Genomic DNA, 19,135 nt, shown 5'->3' with positions numbered 1-19,135 from the left:
AGTTGCAGTGATTTACACCAACACTGGTTATTTATTTTCTCACATATTAGTTTTAATATGCCTCTATTAATATGGGTAATATTTGTCATATGGTCACTTTTTTTGGTAGGAATTAAGATCTTATGATTTTATAATACCAAACACAGCAGCAGAGCTGACTGTAACTAATCCAAATTTATTGATATACAAGCCATTACCTGACTATATTTACACATGTCTGGAGAAGGAAAGATCCAGCAACCACTGGCAGTCTCCATCTATTTATGCCATACATTCCTCTCTACAGCACACACTTTGTGTTTCCAAAGTTTCTGATTTCACGCTTTCTGGTGTTCCTGGTCTTTAAGGCACAAATAAATAAGGCACTTTGTTCTGCTTCAGGCATATGGCTGGCCAATGGCATTTATCTGACATTAAGGAAAGATATTTTATTTGATTAAAAAAACCTTTTGTCTTTCTCGATCCCAAATTTGGTGTTCAAGTACAGCAAAATAACCATCTAAACCACAGACAAGGCAGGCAGCTCAACAGAATTACTGAGAATAAAAAGACTTTGTTTCTGTGTGACAAAAGCCAAAGCTGAACGATTTGAAGATTCATTTATTGCTCATCTAAACCACAACAGGTTTCTGCTATTGCAAATGTCTCCCTTTTCCATTCTTAATATGTCTTTTATAGAGCCATATCCTCCCCTCTGAGTTTGCACTTTTGGTGACACTGCTGGTCGCAACATACCAGCACAAAGAAACCACAGTTTTCACTAAAGATGCCACTACAGTGAACATCTACAAATTCCATCCTATCCAGTCATTATTCTGAGAACTGTAAGGGGACAGGCTCTGAATTTCTGCAGATCTTGTAATATGGAAAGCTCTGTCAAAGTCTTTGCAGTAAAATACCAAGCTTGGGGGAATGCAATGTGCAAATCTTTTTAATAAATAGTATTCAATATCAAGTGTGAGAGAGGGAAGAGTTCATTAATACAATATTATGAATATAAGAATATATGTGATATACAAATGAATGCAACAGCATTATTCTCACATATTCCATCTCACATATATAAATGGTGGTTTTTATTGTGATGCCTTTACCATCCCTATGACAGGCTAAAGCAAATTGTTTTCTGCTTCATGTTGTACATCTTCCCTAAAAGGCCCAAACTGGAGATGAAAACGTGGCTTCTGGAATATAGAGATGTGCAATTTTGTCCTCCATCAATAAAGTCAAGCACATGGGAAAGTCCTTGTGGGACCAGGTGTCCAGGAGGGCAGGAGCTGGGCTGGCAGCTTCAGCTGGGGACAAGAACTTCATTCCCACCATGTCTGTGCCTGAAGCTGGAACAGGCTGTGGTACAGCCCCCAGCCCAGCTGGGAGCGTGGTCATGGGGCAAATATGGGGCATCAGCTTTTCTTTTAATTACTGGATCACAGAATGTTAAGGGTTGGAAGGAACCTTAAGGACCATCCAGTCCCAACTCCCCCTGCCATTGGCAGGGACACCTCGCACTAGACTGGGCTGACCAAGGCCTTTTCCAAGCTGGCCTTGAACTCTGCCAGGCTTAGGGCATCCACAACCCTCCTGGGCAACTGTTCCAGTGTCTCACCACCCTCACAGTAAAGAACTTCTTTCTAATACCTAACCCAAATTTCCTGTCTTTCAATTTGTACCCACTGCTCCTGCACACAGCACTCAAAGTGAAGTGCTCCTCATATACACTTCGCGGCCGTGCTCCGGGCCCGCTGCAGAGCCGCAGCCGCGGCCCCAAGCGCTCGGCGAGGCGGAGCGGGCGGCTCCCGGCGGAGCATCCCCGCGCCCCCCCGCGCTGCCCGCGCCCGCCACGGCCGGGGCCCGGCGCGCGCTGCGGAGGCTGCGCGGGGCGGGGACTGCGGAAGATGGCGGAGGCCGAGTGAGTCCCGGCGCTGCGGAGGGACCGGGCCGGGCCGGGGGGACGGGCCGAGCCGGGCGCGTAGCGGCGCCCCTCGGCCCCGTGCGGCCCGCGGGCTGGGGCGGTGCTTCGCGTTAGGGCCGGGGGCGACGGAGGGAGAGGCCGGCGGGGCCGTTCCCCGGCAGCCGGGACAGCCTGTGCCCGGCGGGGCTGCCCGGGCCCGCGGCCCCTCCGGCGGCCGTGCGGGGCCGTGCGGGGCCGGGCCAGAGGTGCTGGCGCTGCCCAGGGCTGGGCTCCCCCGGCCTGGGGTCCGGGGCAGCGCCGCCGCGCCCGATGCCAGAGTGGCGATGGTTTTATTTGCTTTGGCGTTGCCTCGCTGCAGACGGATGGTTCCCTGCCATCTCCTGCGCGGTGTTGCCCAAATAAATCTTCTCGTTGTCGGCCTCACCGCGCCGTTCCCGCTGTGTCTGTGTGGTGTCAGAAGTTGTGAATCGCTCTCGGTGCGCAGGGAGAGCACAGGAGAGCAGGACGGATCTTCTCCTTAGGAGACAGTTAAGTGACTAAGTGTTTTAAAAATGTCTAGGGTGATAATTTACTTGTTAACTTTTTGCGCAATGCCAGACACCGTGTGGCTGCGAGTCGTGTACGATGCGCGGTGTGTTGAAAAGCTCGGGCTGGAGCCGCGTGTGCCAGCGAGCAAGGAAGTGCAGCTGAGACTCCGGCAGTGCCAAGCCTGCAGCTTTCAGTGCCGTGTTACAGCTGTAAATGTGCATTCCCAAGAAATGAAGGCTCAGAAGTCTTGTTGGTTCAATATGTTGTGATCTGTTCCTATCTGAGAGGAAACCTGCAGTAAAACACAAGGCTTAAAAGGAGACAGAGTCTCTGCTGTTTGCAGGAAGAGCGGCCTCCTAGTCAGAAGAAATAGAGATAGTAATTTAATTTCCATGAAAGGTGATGGCAGTAGATACCTGTGCAGTGCCAGGGCATTGTGAGCCTTGGCTGTCTGGGGCACTGAAGAATGTTTCCTGACATTGATTACTTTGCTCTGTTCCCCAGCTGCTCTGTGGCATGCCAGAAGGTCTTAGGGCCAGTGGAAAATCTGGGAGCTGATAAAACAACTAGGAATGATATGCGTAGGGTGAGAAACTACCAGGTGCAAACGACTGCATCATGCTAGTTTCAGACCTTGAATTACTTGAGTAAATATCTGTCAATATGTACCTACCCAGGTGCCCTTGCTGTGGTCAGGCTGTTAACCTGCTAATAAAAATCTGTTTGCTGTCTTGAATAACTTGCACCTGAAGTGGATGTGTAGAAGCAGTAAGTGATTTCCTTCCTGTTGCATTTAGATAAGCCTTCACAATTAAATATGTATTTGCTGAATGGCACATTAAAAAAGTGAAAATTATACAAATGCAGGTTTTATAATTTGAAAGTGATTTTATACCGGGAATAAAATTGGACTTTTAGTTGATCATCAGCATTTCTAGGAGAAAAACCAGTAAGAGCCGATCAGTGTTTACATCAGTATTGCCATGTGGGATAGTTGATGATTCTTAATTAGGCTGAAGATTCCTGTAGTTGAAGAATTACAGGAAGCAGAGTCTTGTTAGAGGGAGATATCAAGAGAGAGTGTAAAATAGGGAAATTATTTCTAGATTTCATCAAAGACAGGGACTTGGGCTGATCTCTCTCAATATTTGGGGACCTAGATGATCTCTAAGGTCTCTTCCAATCCAAAACATCCTGTGATTCCATTTTACTTGATAACCTTGGTGCACAAAATAGGATGCAGTAAGATGCTTGCTGATGACAACATTTGCAGGGCCAAAGAGGACTGAGAGATCCTGCAGGAAAAGTGGGTTGAAGTTGGATGTCAGAAATAAATAACACCTACAGGCTGAAATGCAGTGTGCAAGGTCTGGAGCTGGTACCAGGGAACAAGGACTTCAGTACCAGGAAAGAGGGTAGTAGTAAAGGATCAGATGAGCAAACCACTTTATGACTGAAAAAAAGAAACTCTTATCCTGTGTGCTGCTCATTAAAAGAACAACTGAATGTGTGAGCTTTCATATATATCAGCTTGGGTCATGCATTTAAAAGAAAGGGATATGCAGACTTCAGGAAGTGCCAAAAGCTGTTGGGATGGTGAAGTAAGTGGAGAGTTAAGAGCTTAGCTTATTTCCCTAGTCAAGCCAAAGCTGAGAAGGGACATAACAGTTTGAAAACCCATGTTAGGCACAGTATTCCTGCAGAGTTTGTAATTGGGAGCTACAGCCTCCAATGCCATGTGTTGAGAAGACTCCTGTAAATTCTGAGAATTCCAGTAATCACCTGGTGTGCAAAGACACAAGGGACACGAGGGAGACTCTCAGTAGAAGTAGTGATGTTTTTGTGACTCTGTGGTTTCTTTGCTGGGGGCTAAAAGTATGATCCAAGCTCCAGTGTCGTGGCATTCAGAGCAGGAAAAAAAAAATCTGCAGCACCTCCTTTTTGCTTGAAGGAAGTGTTGCAGTGCCAGTGCCTGCCTTGATACAGACATCAAGGCTGGCAGTCTGACTCAGGAAGCAGACTAAGAAGCCTGACACCTTGGTGGTTCTCTTTCCCCCCAAGGTGTGTTCATGATTACAAGGAACATGGGGAGTTGGCTGTGTAGAAGAGAGCCTGTGTTCTTAGGAAGACACTGTTGCCTTCCCAAACTGCTGGTGGGAAGTTTGTATGAAGAGAACCTTTTTCTTTTTTTGTCCTCTTTTTTTTCTGTCTGTTGGAACTTTCCTCATGTGATGGAGTATGCCATGGTGTGGCATCACATCTGTGCAGTTGAGTGGAGTATCTTAACTAGCCTGGATGTATTTAACTTCCCTTTTGGCTTTCAGTCAGCAGAAGTGAATGAACGCGGAGTCCTCTGCTCTGCTGCTGTGTCTGCAGAGAGCTTCCTCTGGGTTGGCTGGAGCTGAGAGGAGAGGGGATGGATGTTCTGGTTTGGCTCCCCATGTGCCATAAATAAGAGTTAACAGAAGCTGCTACCAGCTGGCAGTTTCAAATTTAAAAACAATGTCAGGGCTTTTTTTCTGAAGTTCCAGGTGGCTAAGCTGTCGATCAAAATCGTTGTTGTACATGAATGTGGCACTGAATCCATGTATAACAAGACTCCTGATGGACAGGTTTTGTTTTTTTTTTTTTTTTTTGAAGAAGGGATTGGGGTGGGAACTCTGCCATTCCTGTAGTGCTGACAGTTACTCATGTCAGAGGCTTCCTAGTGCAAAGGCAGGTGGAGTTCCTTTTCCTTTGCCCTCAGGTGCTTCTGTGCCTGATAACAGTTAGGGTTTGTAGTGATGTAGGGTAGTCTTAACCAGACATCTGTGTTACTTTGGTAAATATTTCTCTATGTTGAAGTTACTGCTCTGATTTGCTGAGCTGTTTGCTCTTACTGGAGGTTACAAAACATGTGTGCTGCGGGATTGCTGAAATTCTGACTCCAGCCTGAAAGTTACTTCACAGATTTCACTTTCCAGTTGAGAAATTTTTTTTTTAGTGTCTCTTCAAGAAAAGAGATCTGTGAACTTCTGTGGCTGACTGGGAATTTAGGGCTGTGTTTACTTGCTGCTGAATTATACAACCTCCAGTTGTTGCTTAAAGGAAGGGAGTAAACCAATTTATTCTTACTGCAAAGCAAGTCTTTCTTCCATCTGATACCTGTGTCATTTCTTCACCTCCTGGAATGTACTTTCACATTCCTAGTTGTCCCATCCCACATATTTCCTCCTCTGTCTCCCAGTAGAAAAAACTAGTTGTGAAACCTATTCCCTTTGTAAGGCATTTCTACAGCTGTGGTTGATTCTGCTATCAAAGGACTAATTGCCGCTTCAGAAAATTCAGAAAAAATATAATAGACATTTTTTTAACCCAGTCTCCAAATAAGTTGAGGGAAATACATGTAATGTTTCTTGTACCTGAATTTTCACTCTTTTTTTATTATTTTTCAGGGTTTAGGTGTCTCCTAATTGAAGAAATTCAAAATATTGATTGCAAGTGAATCCTCAGTCAGCCTCTTGGATGCCTCTGATAACTTAAGTCATGGCAGAAAATGATGCAATGCCAACCTTACCAAAAAAGTGTGGCCCATACATTTCATCTGTAACCAGTCGTGGCATGAATTTGGTAATTCGTGGTGTAGTGCTGTTTTTCATTGGTGTATTTCTTGCATTAGTGTTAAACTTGCTTCAGATCCAGAGAAACGTTACTCTCTTCCCCCCTGATGTGATCACAAGCATCTTCTCCTCAGCTTGGTGGGTACCACCTTGCTGTGGCACAGCATCAGGTAAGTTCAGTCATGTGTCTGTGCCTGGTGTGCTGAGATAGGTACTTGCAAAAAACTGTGTGAGAGGTGGGGAAGATAAAAACTTCCCTTTCAGCATCACTGGCCTTGTTGAGCTGTTAGTATCCTTCTGATCTTTTTGTATACATAAATGTGTCTAGGAATTAGTTTTTGTGCTCTCTTGGGTCACCTGAGAATGCTATGTCTTGCCATCATCTCACAAGAAACTTGTGGGCCTTTCTGGGCCTGATGGGTTGGTAGTTTTGATGGAAAGACTGGATATGGCTAGTGAAGTGTAGTGTTTGTACTTTTTAGTACTTGATTTTAAGATACCTGTTTTAAAGATACTACAGCCTTAATTGGTTTTTCCAGCAGGAGTCACCCATGTTGAGGTGTTCAGCGGTTTTTTTATCATTATTAGTCTTCTCCATTTTCTTTCCTTATCTTCTCTGCTGGCATACATACAGGGAACCTCTGTGGTAAATGCTGATAATTCACCCATTTTCTTGCCATTTGTACTTGCACAGCCTTTGTGGAATTGACGTAACATTTCTCTGCAGTATGGTTTATTATTATGAACAGAATAAAGGTATTTTGCATATTTATAATCAGGGGTGATCGAGGCTGCATTCAGAGAAGTCCTTTCATCCACCAACGTTATTAGTCATGAGTTTGGCCCAAGGCCTTTGGCAAGAAAATTGCTCAGGGAGGTTTTTTTCCACTCCAGTTTTACTGATGATTTGTTTTCCTGAATCCTGGAGATCAGTTTTCCTCTGTGGCAGGGTAGAGAGCATTTGCAGTGTTACCCCCAGCAGTATGCTGGACTGAAGGCACTGAAGGCTGAAGGAGTCTGTACTGATGGCTCAGGCTCTGCTGTGCTTATACCACTAGAGTCTAACATTAAGGCACCATTTTTGTTCCCTAGTGTGGTTGGTAAAAAATCTTTTTAGCTGCAGTTGCAGTAGAGAACACATTTGTGAAGAAATATTGAAAGAGCATCTCAATTCCCTGGGGCTGGAATTCCTGTTTGCTTTCTGTATTCAGCAGCTACTGTAGGCTCTTGGCTTTCTCTCTTCTGGATGAGCTTGAGAGTAGCATTGAAGAAGAGGAAAATGTTATCCAAACAAAGCCTGCTTGTAACAAGAACAAAAGAAAACACAAAATATTGATGTTATAAACCACACCAGTACTGTGGTGTGTTGGTTCTGCAGTTAATTTAAACATGTTTGATATGTGGGATTTTTGGAAGTGCCAGCCTGTAAGCTATTGGTGCTGTTTTGAGCTACAGTGCAGATTTTGGTGTGGGGGAGAGCCCTGTCATCCTCTGCCCCTGGTTCAAATTGTCTCTGTATTGCTAATTCTGCTACAGTGGCTGAAGATGCTGCTGAACCTTACAGAGCTTTTTAAAATAATGGAACTTTGAAATTCCTCTTCTTTTACAATGTATGTTTTTGTACTGTTTGTCCTTAAATGTGTGTTTTAGTAGTGACTATAATTGTCAAAGTCTAGATAGCCTTTATTCTAGTTAAATGCTGGCAGTGCTTTAACTTCAGGGCCTTTTTTCTTTCCTGTCTCCACAGCTGTGATTGGGTTATTGTACCCCTGCATGGACAGACATCTGGGAGAGCCACATAAGTTCAAGAGAGAATGGTCCAGTGTAATGCGATGTGTAGCAGTCTTTGTGGGAATAAATCATGCCAGTGCTGTATCCTCTAACCAGATGACATCGGTGGTAACAAATGGGTTTCCTCTTAAAGAAGAGTCAGTCGTGGTGAATTGGTGTTAAAGGTGTAACATGCAGCATTTTTGCAAGGAAAATGCAGATTATGTGTTAGTGTCAAACTTGTAGCAGTATTGGAGCTGATGAGTTTCACATCTTTTTGTTCTGAAAAAATATTTTCATTAGGAATGTCTCAATACTGGGCTTTTGTCTTACTTAGAGTCTATTTTCTTTGAATAATTAAAGTTAGTTTGGGAAGATACTCATGCAGTAGGTGTTACAGAAAAGTGCTTTAGGACATTTCAAGTTGGTGTCTTTTTAATACCGCAGTAAGAGCTGGAGGCCCTGTCTTGAGGTCATGAGTGAAGCACATGCACTTTGCAGAGAGTGGGGAAAGCTCAGGACCAGGAATACCCAGGACTATGCAATGCCAGGAAATGTTGCTACCCCCTTCTGCAAAGGATGCCTTCCTTGATGCCAGGAGAGTGACCTGGGTGACAGGATGCATTTCTCATGGACTGGTGCACCTTACTGGCAGTGCTCTGGGCCTGAGAGGCTTTAGTTATGCCTAGTGCCTCCTCTGTCAGCTAAACCCAGGGTCTGCTGGTGAAAACTGGGGACTTGTAAAGAAAGTTGATCATCTCCATCCGTATCAGCTCCAACACAGTTGGTGCTAAGTTCTGTTCTTGTGCTGCTGGATCTCCTCATTCCCAGGAAGAGAGGACATGTTAAGGGAAAGGTGGCTGAATTCTCACTGGGGTTGCTTGGCCACAGATGGGTTTTGTTGCTGTTTTGTTGCTGTGTGGTTTTTCCCCACCCTCTGCTATCCAGTGTGGCCGGATGAGCTGGAGCTGCCGAGGTTCTGAGTCACTCCCACTGTCCCTCACAAAGCTCACTCTCCTTCCAGAGATGCCCTGCTCTGGTGCTGTTGTTCTCTCTGACCTGGCCTGTACCTGTTGGGTGAGCCCGTGGCAGCTTTGCTGCTTTTAAGGAATAAGAGTTGACAGCTCCTTTTTACATGGGCCTGATTATTTACAGCAAATTTTCTGCAGTCCTCTAGCAGCTGTTCCCCATATCCCAGGACATCAGTAATGTACTGTCTGTATTTCCTGCTTGACAGCTCTCCAGACTGCTTTCTCTTCAGCTGTTGCCAGTTCTGCACATTGCCAGGTTTGGTGACGGTTTGACACTTTTTCTGAAGCTATTGATTTTTATCCTGTAATTATTTATTTCAGTTAGTCAAGCTTGTTTCTCATTTTCACTAAGTCTCCCTCCAGATTTTTGTGAGGAAATAGGACAGTGGTTTTTATACTGTCATTCCATAAATCTGCTTTCAGGCCTATGAAACATGACAAACCCCTTTTTAATTATCTGTTTTGGACAGGAGTAATGAGGATGAGTTAGTGTTTCCAAAACATTTTGAAAGATGTGAAACACAAACATATCTGAAGTGACTTCACAATTCTTTCACAAGCTGACAAAACTGACTTTCATTGCTGATTTACATGAACACTTTCCAGTAATATTTTCATTTTAATTTATAGAACACATTAACATTTTAATGATGAGCTGAATGTAAAGCCTAATGTAATTTAAACAAAATTGCAATTAAGAGTGATAAAAATACCTTTTTTTGGTGAATCCCTATCTGTTGAAGAAATTTAATGCTAGGTATAAGATTTCATATTGAGTGTAATAAAGGGCCAGGTGGTGGTGAGAACTAACATGCATTGTGTATAAAATGCTTGATTGCTTGGTAGGGGAAGAGGCTCTTCAGTCTTGTACAGTGCAAAGACCCTAAAATTTGAAGAAGTGTAATAAGTTTTTAGTTTCTTGAAATACTGACAATTACAAGCCTTAATTCCTCACATCTGATAGCTGTGTGAGAGATGATACAGGTAACACTGTACTTGTCTTAAGTGATTTTTTTTTCTGTTGTGCCAAAATAGGAACAGAATGACAAAAATTGCTTTATGCTTATACGTGGTGTCTCCAAGCTTATCCTTAACAGCCAGCACAGAAGGTGGATTTTGCCAACAATATCCAGCTGTCTCTCACATTGGCAGCCCTGTCCATTGGGCTGTGGTGGACCTTTGACAGGTCACGAAGTGGCTTTGGTCTTGGAGTAGGAATTGCTTTCCTGGCCACGTTGGTGTCACAGCTTCTGGTGTACAATGGAGTTTATCAGTAAGTATTTGCTCCCCTAAGGTGAAATGATAATGTTCTGAAGTTGTAACATTAAATCAGAATAACTGAAGGGGTACAATTTGACATGATTTTCAAAGCTGTCAGCACCTAATTTTGAGCACAGCTTAAATTGGACTGTTTATGAAAGCTCTTATCTGAGGGTTAAGTGAGGAATCTAGTTGGAAATGCTAATTGAAATAAAACTGCTACCTTGTCAACAATGTAACACGCTTTGGTTCGTTGAATAAATGCAACCATAATCAATTAGAAGCCTCCTTTGTTGTTTGCTGCAAAAAATTAAATTTCTATAATGTGTATCTTTTTAAGTTAAAATATGCTAATAATTGTGAGTTTGCCTTGTGTTTGGAGGACTCTGTATTGCACAACACTGAGCTCAAAAATGTGTGTTCTTTTCCAGATACACGTCCCCAGACTTCCTCTATGTCCGTTCCTGGTTGCCATGTATATTTTTTGCTGGTGGAATAACAATGGGCAATATTGGCAGGCAGTTGGCAATGGTGAGTCTGGAGGAGGGGGTTTGATTGCCTTCCAGGAAAAGTTTAAATGTACCTATCATTTCTTCCTCCATGTATACCAGCCAGCTATTTGGATCAAGGGTGTGCAGTGAGGTAGAAACCAGCAATCATTTCTTGTTGTACTTACTGAGCTGATCATTCTGTAAATCAGAGTACACCCATGCTTTGCTCTGTACACTCTGTTACATACTTTCAGGACCATGAGCTAAGAGCTCCTGTGTTTGGGGAGAAATCAGGCCGTCCCCAAAGTCTGACCTGCTCAGGGGACAGAAACTGCAGTCACCAGTATGCACACAGAACTTAAGGAGATCAAACTTAACTGAGTGGAGTTCAACAAGAGCTATTTTATCACCCATTTTGTAGAAAACTCACTTATCTTAAGTCTTTTTCACTAGTTGTGTAAATTAATATTATTTTGTCAATTTCTGTTTTTCAGTATGAATGCAAAGTCATTGCAGAGAAGTCTCACGAGGACTGAGAGGAAACAATATGCACCTTTTAAACAGGAAAATGTCTGACAAATGACTGTTGGAGGAGCATAAGGAACACTTGACTATGAAATTGCCAAAATGCAATTTTTTCCCTTGAGTGGTATACTTTACTGCAATCTGTGATTGCTGCTTCTATAGAAACCTTGATGTCTGATTTTGATTACTGTGAAGTTACAATAGTATGCAATACATTTGACAATATTGGTTCAATTATAGGATTCTTTTTTCCAAATCTAAGCAGTTTACCATAAATTCCTGTCTGTCTGTAATGTTGCAGTGCCAAACTGAACCTTTGCACTATGTTTCTGTAGATGAAACTTCTTGATTCACTTTATCTTGAAAGTTTTGAGGAATTTGTTCTTAACAGCTAGTGAAAGACAGAGGGGGTTCACATTTAGCAATGAAGATCTCTTTCCATGATGATAGCCCATACTATCTCTATGAAATGTATGCATTACAGGTGAACTTTGATGCAGTAAGTAACTGATTTATGCCTATTAACACAGTATGTAATTCTTCTGATTCACATTACTGGTGAGGAAACTCACTGCAGGTTTCATGGGTTATTGCCATAGCATTTCATTTGTCTGTGGTGTGTGCCCAGTATTACAGAAATGGAAACTGAGTCTGGAAACTATTCACTATTTTTCCCCTGGAACATCTATTTTCCCCTGGAGCATCTATTTTTATTTTTGAATTTATGTGAACCGCGGACAGATTCTGAAACTACTTGTGTGCAAAACAGGATACAGTTCAGGTCATTCTCATACAATCCTTTAAGCTGATTTGTGTTGATAGGAAAACAACTTGGGGAGTTTTTATTGCAAAATTCAATTCTGAAGTAAATCAGCCACTACCATAAAGTGTCATAAACCCCTCCATTACCAATGTTACTCTTGGTGGTCCTTCTCCACCCCCTGCTCTGTTGGCAGGGATCAGCAGTGCTGTATTTTAGGTACTGATGGAGCCCTCATTGCTGTTACTCTGACCAGGCAACCATAAATGCATTTGTTCTTGTAGCAGTTCTCTGAGGCAGAGAAATGCTGTTAGCCCTGTTTGACAGGTGCCTGTGCACAGACAGCCTGGTAGGATGGCGAGCTGAAATGGGCTGTGTGCTGAGCAGTTCCCTTCTTTAGAAGGATTTTAGTGTGTGACCCATATCTGGGGGCATACATGGAATTTTCTCTTGGCTTTGCAGCTCGCTTTTAAGACCATGAGCTGGAAGAAGTGCAAGAAGGCAGAAAGCAGATTTCAAGAGGACACTACTAACCCGTGCCTGCAGTGAGTTTGGCTTGGGATGTCTCCACTCTGTTTTCCCATTCTGTCTTTGTTGATGATGTTTAAATGTATTTGTTTTCCTTTTTTGTCTTTAAGTACTATTTTTTAAGTCTTCCATGAAAGGTTTCTAAGACATGTTACAGTCACCTAGGGAGGCTGGAGTTGGTCCAAAGAAGAAATAGATGTTTAGACAAGTTCTTATTAATAAATGTGTGAATGCGTTGTACACGAGGCTTGAACTAGGCAACTTTTCCAGTCTTACCTGCTTACCTCCAAATCTGAAAAGTGTGGAATGAGCACTTCCAAAAGCATTGTTACAAAATACATGGTCACAAAAGAAAAATTTCTTGAATGGGAAATTGTAAAAATAATAAAGAAGCAAGTGATGCATGAAGAGCTTGATTCTGCAGCTCCACAAAGTGTCATCACCTGCAGCTCACTGTCCTGGGATGATGTTTCAGGACAGCACCTACAGAGGTACTTTGCTTTAAGCTGAGGCAGAAATGTTTAACTAGATCCCTGACCAGAGATTTTCTCTTAATCAAACCATATGGCAATAAGAAGCCTTTTGTTGGTAAAACCAAGAACCTGGGCAGGATTGAAGGGTGAGTTTCTTTAGGCAGGCTCTGGCAATTTGCTGGAGAAGCTGTTGGGTCTCAGAGTATTTCACCTCATCCACCTTCTTTACTTCAGTGAGTGGCTTCAGCTTGGTGGAAAGTGAGAGAAGTCCCTATTGAGTTATCAGGGCATGAGTGGCATAAAAATTCAGATGTTTCTTATCCTAACTGTAGGGAATAACACAGTACCTGAGTAGCCAGTGTGCTGACTTGGTAAACATCGTAGTTTCATCATGACCAACGAGTGTGTACAACTGAAGATGAGTTGTTTTTGTTACTCCCTTGGTGGTAGAACTGCTGTTACCTGCCAGTCTCGATACTTACACAGAAGCAGCCTTGTGTGTGTTGAAATGTGCAGTATGTGAGAAGTGGTTGTTGTGCATCCGTGGCACCCACGTTGCAGCACTTTGCACTCAGATTCAGCTAAACCTGGTTAGACTGTGCTGTCCGCTGACTTTTAAATTTCATTTTGGAAATTTTGAGCATGTTGTGCAAAGGCAGCAATCATCCAAAATAAATTTGGGTGGAGTCCTTTATTATATGTGTCTGTACTGTTTTTATTCTTACTTGACTAACATCAATACAGGATCAGATCGTGGGTGTCCTGTTGTTTCAAACTGCTGTGATTTTATGGCTGATGTGTTCAAACCCTGAGAAAGGTTCATGATGAGAATGGTGACACAGCCTTAACTTTAGTGGTGTGGACATGCTGCTACTGTATAGCATGTAGTTATAACTTTAGACTGTCTGAAAAATATTCAATAAAGAATGAATAAGCTATAATTTAGATACAACTTTAAAAGCACTCTAACCTCTTCACCAATTAACCCTTGTAAGGTCTATGCTGTTTAAACTGGCAAATTGCTGTTAAAAGCAAAATGTGCATTAAACACAATTACAACCTTGATTGATAGGATTCTTCTTTCTTTAAGACATTATATTGATATTTAAAATACACTACACTGAGTTGCCTTCTATCAGCAATCTCATAATAATGCTGATCATTTAGCTGGCATATTGGTTGCACATCTGTATAAAAATAGTGAAAAAGAAGCAGGGAAGATCAAATCAGCCATGATTCTATCTTAATTACCATGCTGAGCAGCCTTGGAAAATCTCCTCTTTTGAATCTGCAGTGGGAATAAGATAACTTCACTCACAATACAGAAAATAGAGCTTTAGATACAAATAGCTAATATGGTTATGAAAAAAACCCAAAACACAAATGGCAGGGAAATTCATAATGTATTTGTATTTATTAATGTTCTGGTCTGGTATACACAGACTCCATTCATCGTGCCCATCACTGTCTCAAAAAATGTGATAAAGAGAGGTTTGGAAATGTAATGGAAAAGCATCCAGGCAGAGGTGAGGAAAGGGTGAGAAGAGAGGTGCATGGGGATTTGGGATGCAGTCCCACAGCAAGGCAGCACCACAGCTGAAAGCTGGAAGGAGCACAGGGGGTGAGTGGAAAAATCCTCTGTTTGTGTTGGCAACCTGTGGCCCAAAATTCCTAACTCTGCTGTCAAAATGCAGTATCCTGGGCATGCCAGGTGCCTGACCAGGCAGATTACAGCCAGGGGTAGAAATAAACATAATTTTGGATAGTAAGCACTAAGATTAGCCAAAAGCATATGAGTGAAGGTGTTTTGATGGAAACTTTACCTCTCCCTTCCATCTGTAGCCTTGGAGAGTGGAAATTCCAGGTTCTAGCCTGAGTGTGTTGAATGGAAAGTTACTTGAGTTTTGAGGGAATATCCCAACTGCTGATCTGTCAGGCACTTGAAAAATGTATCCTGTGCCTCTCATTATAACATGGCTGCTGTAAGCAGCTAGGAGGAGAGTAAGCAAACTTCTCCTCTGTAGCTTCTGTACTTCCCTGCTGCCATCTGGCTGGGAGCTGCCGTGGGGACCTGTGGGCATACACCAGTCCTCCCTTTTTTTCTTTCTTGGTACATAAGGAAGGAACCTAATTCCACCAGCTGCATCACCCTGGACATTTTGCATATGCTTTTTACATTTTGGAGCAGTGTTATTGATAATTCCTGATGGCAGTGGGCGAACAGAACCTGTGGAAGTGATGTTAGGTATCAGATCAGTGTTCTGGAAGTGCCTGCACAGCTGGGCAGAGGGAACGCGTGCATCGCCGTGGGAGTAGCTATCCAGTGCTGTTAGTTCTGATGCCAGTACTAAATGCAAAGCATGAGTAATTTTGCAGCTTAATGTTCTGCACTAAACAGTAAATGAAAGGTCAGTCCAACATGTTAACTGTCATGGAATAGTAAACACTCCTTTAATTGCTTCAGGCAGCCAGCCTGGATTTTTGGTGTGTCTGTTGTCATGTTTTGAGCAGCATGGTCCAGAGCCTTGTCCTGATTACCTCCTCCCCAGTCAAATGACAAAGCCTCAAATTAAAGGATAAACTTTATGCCTGGGCTTTTCAGGCAGCATACTGGGAGTTTGTGCTTCGAATGTTTAAAAGCCATGCTGGGAAAGAAGTAAGGGTTATTTCTTGATCTGATCAAAGCTGAAATCCAGGTTGAAATGTAATTTGGCATTTTCTTGAGAGCTTCCTTTCTTGTTCTTTGGTTCTGAAGTACAGAAGTTCAGTAGCTCCTGTTGCACATCCACGCTGTTTTAGCCTGCCCAGCACTGTAACGGATAGGAGGCAATATATAGGAGCAAAAAGGAATGTAAAGCAAAGGGGCAGCTACTAATTTTCTTAAGGCCAAGCTGGTTGAGAAGTCTGTGTCCAGTGTGCTCTGTACATCTGTGTCAGATGCACAACCTGCAGCATTTCCAGACTGAGGTTCATAGGATTCACTTTCTGTACGGGCAGCAGTTCTGCCTTGTCTTTGCCAAACATCCCTTCAGGACATGACCTGCTGTACTGTAGTTTCGCAGGGATATGTGCACACATTGCAGAGCATTTGTAGTGGCAAGGTCCACAAGTGTAGCCATAAGATCTGCTTTTTATTACTTTGTTGGTAGAAATCCTGAAATTGTGCCTTTGAAGCAAAATAGTTATTGAGGGAAAAATCTGTATTTATAAATATGTCGCTGTCTGAATTCACGATGTAGTTTGGCTGTTTCTGTTCTCTGAGTAGTTCAGTGTACATCTTGTGACTAACATTGAGATATTTAATGCCAATTTAGATATTTAATGCCAGTGTTTTTGGTAATCAAGCCTCAAAGCAAGATTGGTTTCATGCAATTATTGGGGGGAAATGTTTACACTAAAAGGATTGGTGTGAGGAATAGGATTGCACCTTAATTTACCATATAGAAATTATGCAAGGAGAGCCTCCAGCATTTTCCATAATGTTGCAAGAAGGAAAAGGACAGTAAGTGATCGTTCTGATTGTACCCTGGGTTTCAAAACAAGGGTAAGGGGAGTCTTACAGATGCTTTGTATTGACTTGTTCTGGTCTCAGCTGCTCTCCAAAGGCATCACCTCATTGGCAGTGATCACCAGAACATGTTTTGGCTCGTCTATTTTTCTCTATCCCAGCTGTGCCAGTTGTTTCCTCAGTGACTAGGGATGCCTGGGGTAAGCCTAGCTGTGCCACCAGAGAATTTTCAGGGGAATACAGCTTTAGAAACTTCCTGCTTAGGTTGACACATTCCATTTGAACTCTGTGAGAAACTGCTGGTCTGGCCTAGGGCACTGGTTGGTAATGTTGAGGTAACGTGAGGGATGTGACTCCACGGTGTTCAGGTGGGGTGAAAGGATGCCCAATGCCTGTAAGGACATCAAGTGCATGTGTTAGTTACAGGTTCCAACAAAGAGCAAAGTTGCCCTGCTCTGCAGAGCATCATTTCTTGTCTCGAGTGCTGAGATGTGGCATCAGGGTGCCAAAGAGAGAAGAAAGTGCTTTCTTCCTCCTCCTTACTCTTCCTTTGCACAAATACATAGGAGCCTGAGCTAAGGACAGTTAATCCTGCACTTGGAGCCAGGACTATGTATAGGCTGGGATAGCACTGAAAGACTCCACTGTTCCTTTTTAAAAACAAATGCTTGTTCTGAGCTGCACGTCAAGTGCAATCATTGCTGAATGAACTGACATGCAAAGCCAAGTTCTCAGCCAGACTGGCGTAACTCCATCGATTTCATTGGATATGCAGCATTTCATGCTGGTTGGGAATTTGGCCCACTGTGTTTGAAAGGGATTAAATTGTTTAGACCTTACTTCTTTTCTCATCTGATACAGGTCAAAGAAATTCCTACATTGTGCAACATGTAAGAGCAGCAACAGCACACCACAGATGCTGCTTTCCCCTCCTCTCTTTCAGCACTGATGAAAACTGTCATCATCCTCTGTGATTTGCAGTCTGTGCTTTTTATATGGGATATTAGCTCTTCAGGAGAATCAGATCTGGCAGAGCAGATTAATAATGATGCAAATACAAAATGTTGGCCGCTGATGAGCTTGTTGTGATAGATGCTTGCCACAATCCTGCTGCTTTTTTTTTTTTTTTTTTTTTTTTTTGTCCAGTATTTTGCATGTAGGAAATTCGGCTGAGGCTTTGTGTTGGACCTGTGCCTGCTCTGATTAAACTGGGGAGAGAGAAATAATACTGCTTTGTGTGGTTTCAGACTCCTCTTACCAACCAGTTTCCTCAAATCAGTGTATCAAGCAAAAATGGTGCTGGAGTAGTGGCTTGAAGAAGATGAATTGAAAGATCCTGAAGACTGATGGTTTAAGGATGTGAATCAATGAGGTGATGTGTCCACTGTGGGGATAGGTGGTATAAGAAGCATTAGACATGTAGTATTATGTAGGTAATAAGAGTAGAGATGCAGTGTTAAGAAATAATGAAGCTGGTGGAAAGGAAGGTATGTATCTGTTCCTGGAAATGTGGTTTTTTTCAGGTTAATTCTGCAGACTTTGATCATTGCACTGGTCCAGGGGATGAACTTTGGGACAGCAAAGGGTACATCACTTGATAAGCTGGCTGGATACAAAAGGGAATTCAGTTTCTACGTCAGGTCAAAATGCCCAGCTCAAAAACAAATACCAGTGGTATTTGTTTAGCTTTTTTTTTTAATGTAGGTTTACAAAGGAGAATCACCTTTAAGTACCAAAAGACAAAGACAGGTATGACAGGTTGCTTTTGCATTCAACTCAGCCTTGGTGGGAGTATACTTGAAGGTGTGAGGGAGAGTTATTTTTTCAGACCCACGCATTCAAGGTGCTTTTTTGCATCCCAAGTCCCTGGATTTGCAATGAGTTTTGGGATGTGAAACCCACTAGGTTTCATCACTCTGGATCAGTTCACAGGTAAATGAGGATGGCTGTGTTGCTCTCACAGCCTGTGGCTTGACAAATGTGGTCCCGGAATCTGTTCCCAGGCAAACAAATAAGATTCGTGAAGCTGGAGTGGTTCCCCCATCAGTGCAAGGTCAGTGCAAAGAGTCAGCCTCTTGTCTGTGGTGTTGCCTTCTCCTGCCTACCACTAGTCTTAGAAGCAGGACACCAGAGGTGCTCTGCAAGGGAAAGGGACCCAGTTGCTGCCAGAACCTCCTAAACTTTCAGGGAAGTTTTAAAGCTATGGGGACAGTATGTGCTTTCTGGCATCACTTGAATCAGCTTTTCATGGAATAGTTTTGCTTTGACGAACTGTAGACTCTGAAAGTTTGTGATTTCCAAGGTCACAGTAACTAATGAAACCCAGAGGGATGTGGTGAGGTTGGTCATGGAGCTGGTACAGGGCAGATTAAGGGAAGGGACCTAGGAAAGGGTGTGTGCAACACACTCCTGATGTGTCTCTTGCACAGCTGTTCTGAGGTGCATGATGAGACTTCACTGAGGAAGGACAGAAGCAGGCAACTGGCACTTGTAAAGACAAATCTTTATGGGATTTGATACCCTACCTAATGCTGACTGATGTTAAAGGGACTTCATGGGTGGGAAACCTTGCTAGAAAAATTGTTCTACTTGAGACCAGATAAATGAGGGGCAGTGCAATGCAGATGAATGTATGTGCGTGCAATGAAGATGAACATATGTTCATCACTTTGGCATCTCTTAAATTACTAAGGCCTGTTCATTCTGGTGTCTAAAGCTCTTGAAGGCAGTATCTTATCACCATGTCCTTG

At 43.0% G+C, this 19,135-nt stretch overlaps 1 protein-coding gene across 3 annotated transcripts; it reads left to right on the top strand.

Moving 5' to 3' along the window:
- The first annotated feature begins 1,829 nt into the window (after positions 1 to 1,829).
- INSIG2 (insulin induced gene 2) lies at positions 1,830 to 13,571 on the top strand. Of its 3 annotated transcripts, none has more exons than XM_053982746.1 (6): positions 1,830 to 1,909; positions 5,875 to 6,209; positions 7,787 to 7,911; positions 9,947 to 10,113; positions 10,532 to 10,631; positions 11,086 to 13,571. In XM_053982746.1, exons 2-6 carry the CDS (start codon positions 5,966 to 5,968, stop codon positions 11,125 to 11,127), a joined length of 678 nt encoding a protein of 225 aa, XP_053838721.1. In that variant the 5' UTR covers positions 1,830 to 1,909; positions 5,875 to 5,965; the 3' UTR covers positions 11,128 to 13,571. The 3 variants fall into 3 exon arrangements, with proteins under 3 accessions (XP_053838721.1, XP_053838720.1, XP_053838722.1); XM_053982745.1 differs by lacking the exon at positions 1,830 to 1,909 and adding an exon at positions 2,201 to 2,439; XM_053982747.1 differs by lacking the exon at positions 1,830 to 1,909 and having other exon boundaries at positions 5,967 to 6,049.
- Positions 13,572 to 19,135: the final 5,564 nt, after the last annotated feature.

Source organism: Vidua macroura, chromosome 7, assembly GCF_024509145.1.
Source record: "Vidua macroura isolate BioBank_ID:100142 chromosome 7, ASM2450914v1, whole genome shotgun sequence".
Classification (NCBI taxonomy): Eukaryota; Metazoa; Chordata; class Aves; order Passeriformes; family Viduidae; genus Vidua; species Vidua macroura.
This window is presented reverse-complemented; position numbering and strand designations above follow the sequence as displayed.

What these genes read in the sequence shown, in the direction of transcription:
- INSIG2 (XM_053982746.1), top strand. Translation starts at nt 5,966, where the DNA reads ATGGCAGAAAATGATGCAATGCCAACCTTACCAAAAAAGTGTGGCCCA. An exon ending in TTGCTGTGGCACAGCATCAG is followed by an intron (nt 6,210 to 7,786) that starts GTAAGTTCAGTC and finishes CTGTCTCCACAG; the next exon opens with CTGTGATTGGGTTATTGTAC. An exon ending in GAATAAATCATGCCAGTGCT is followed by an intron (nt 7,912 to 9,946) that starts GTATCCTCTAAC and finishes CAGCCAGCACAG; the next exon opens with AAGGTGGATTTTGCCAACAA.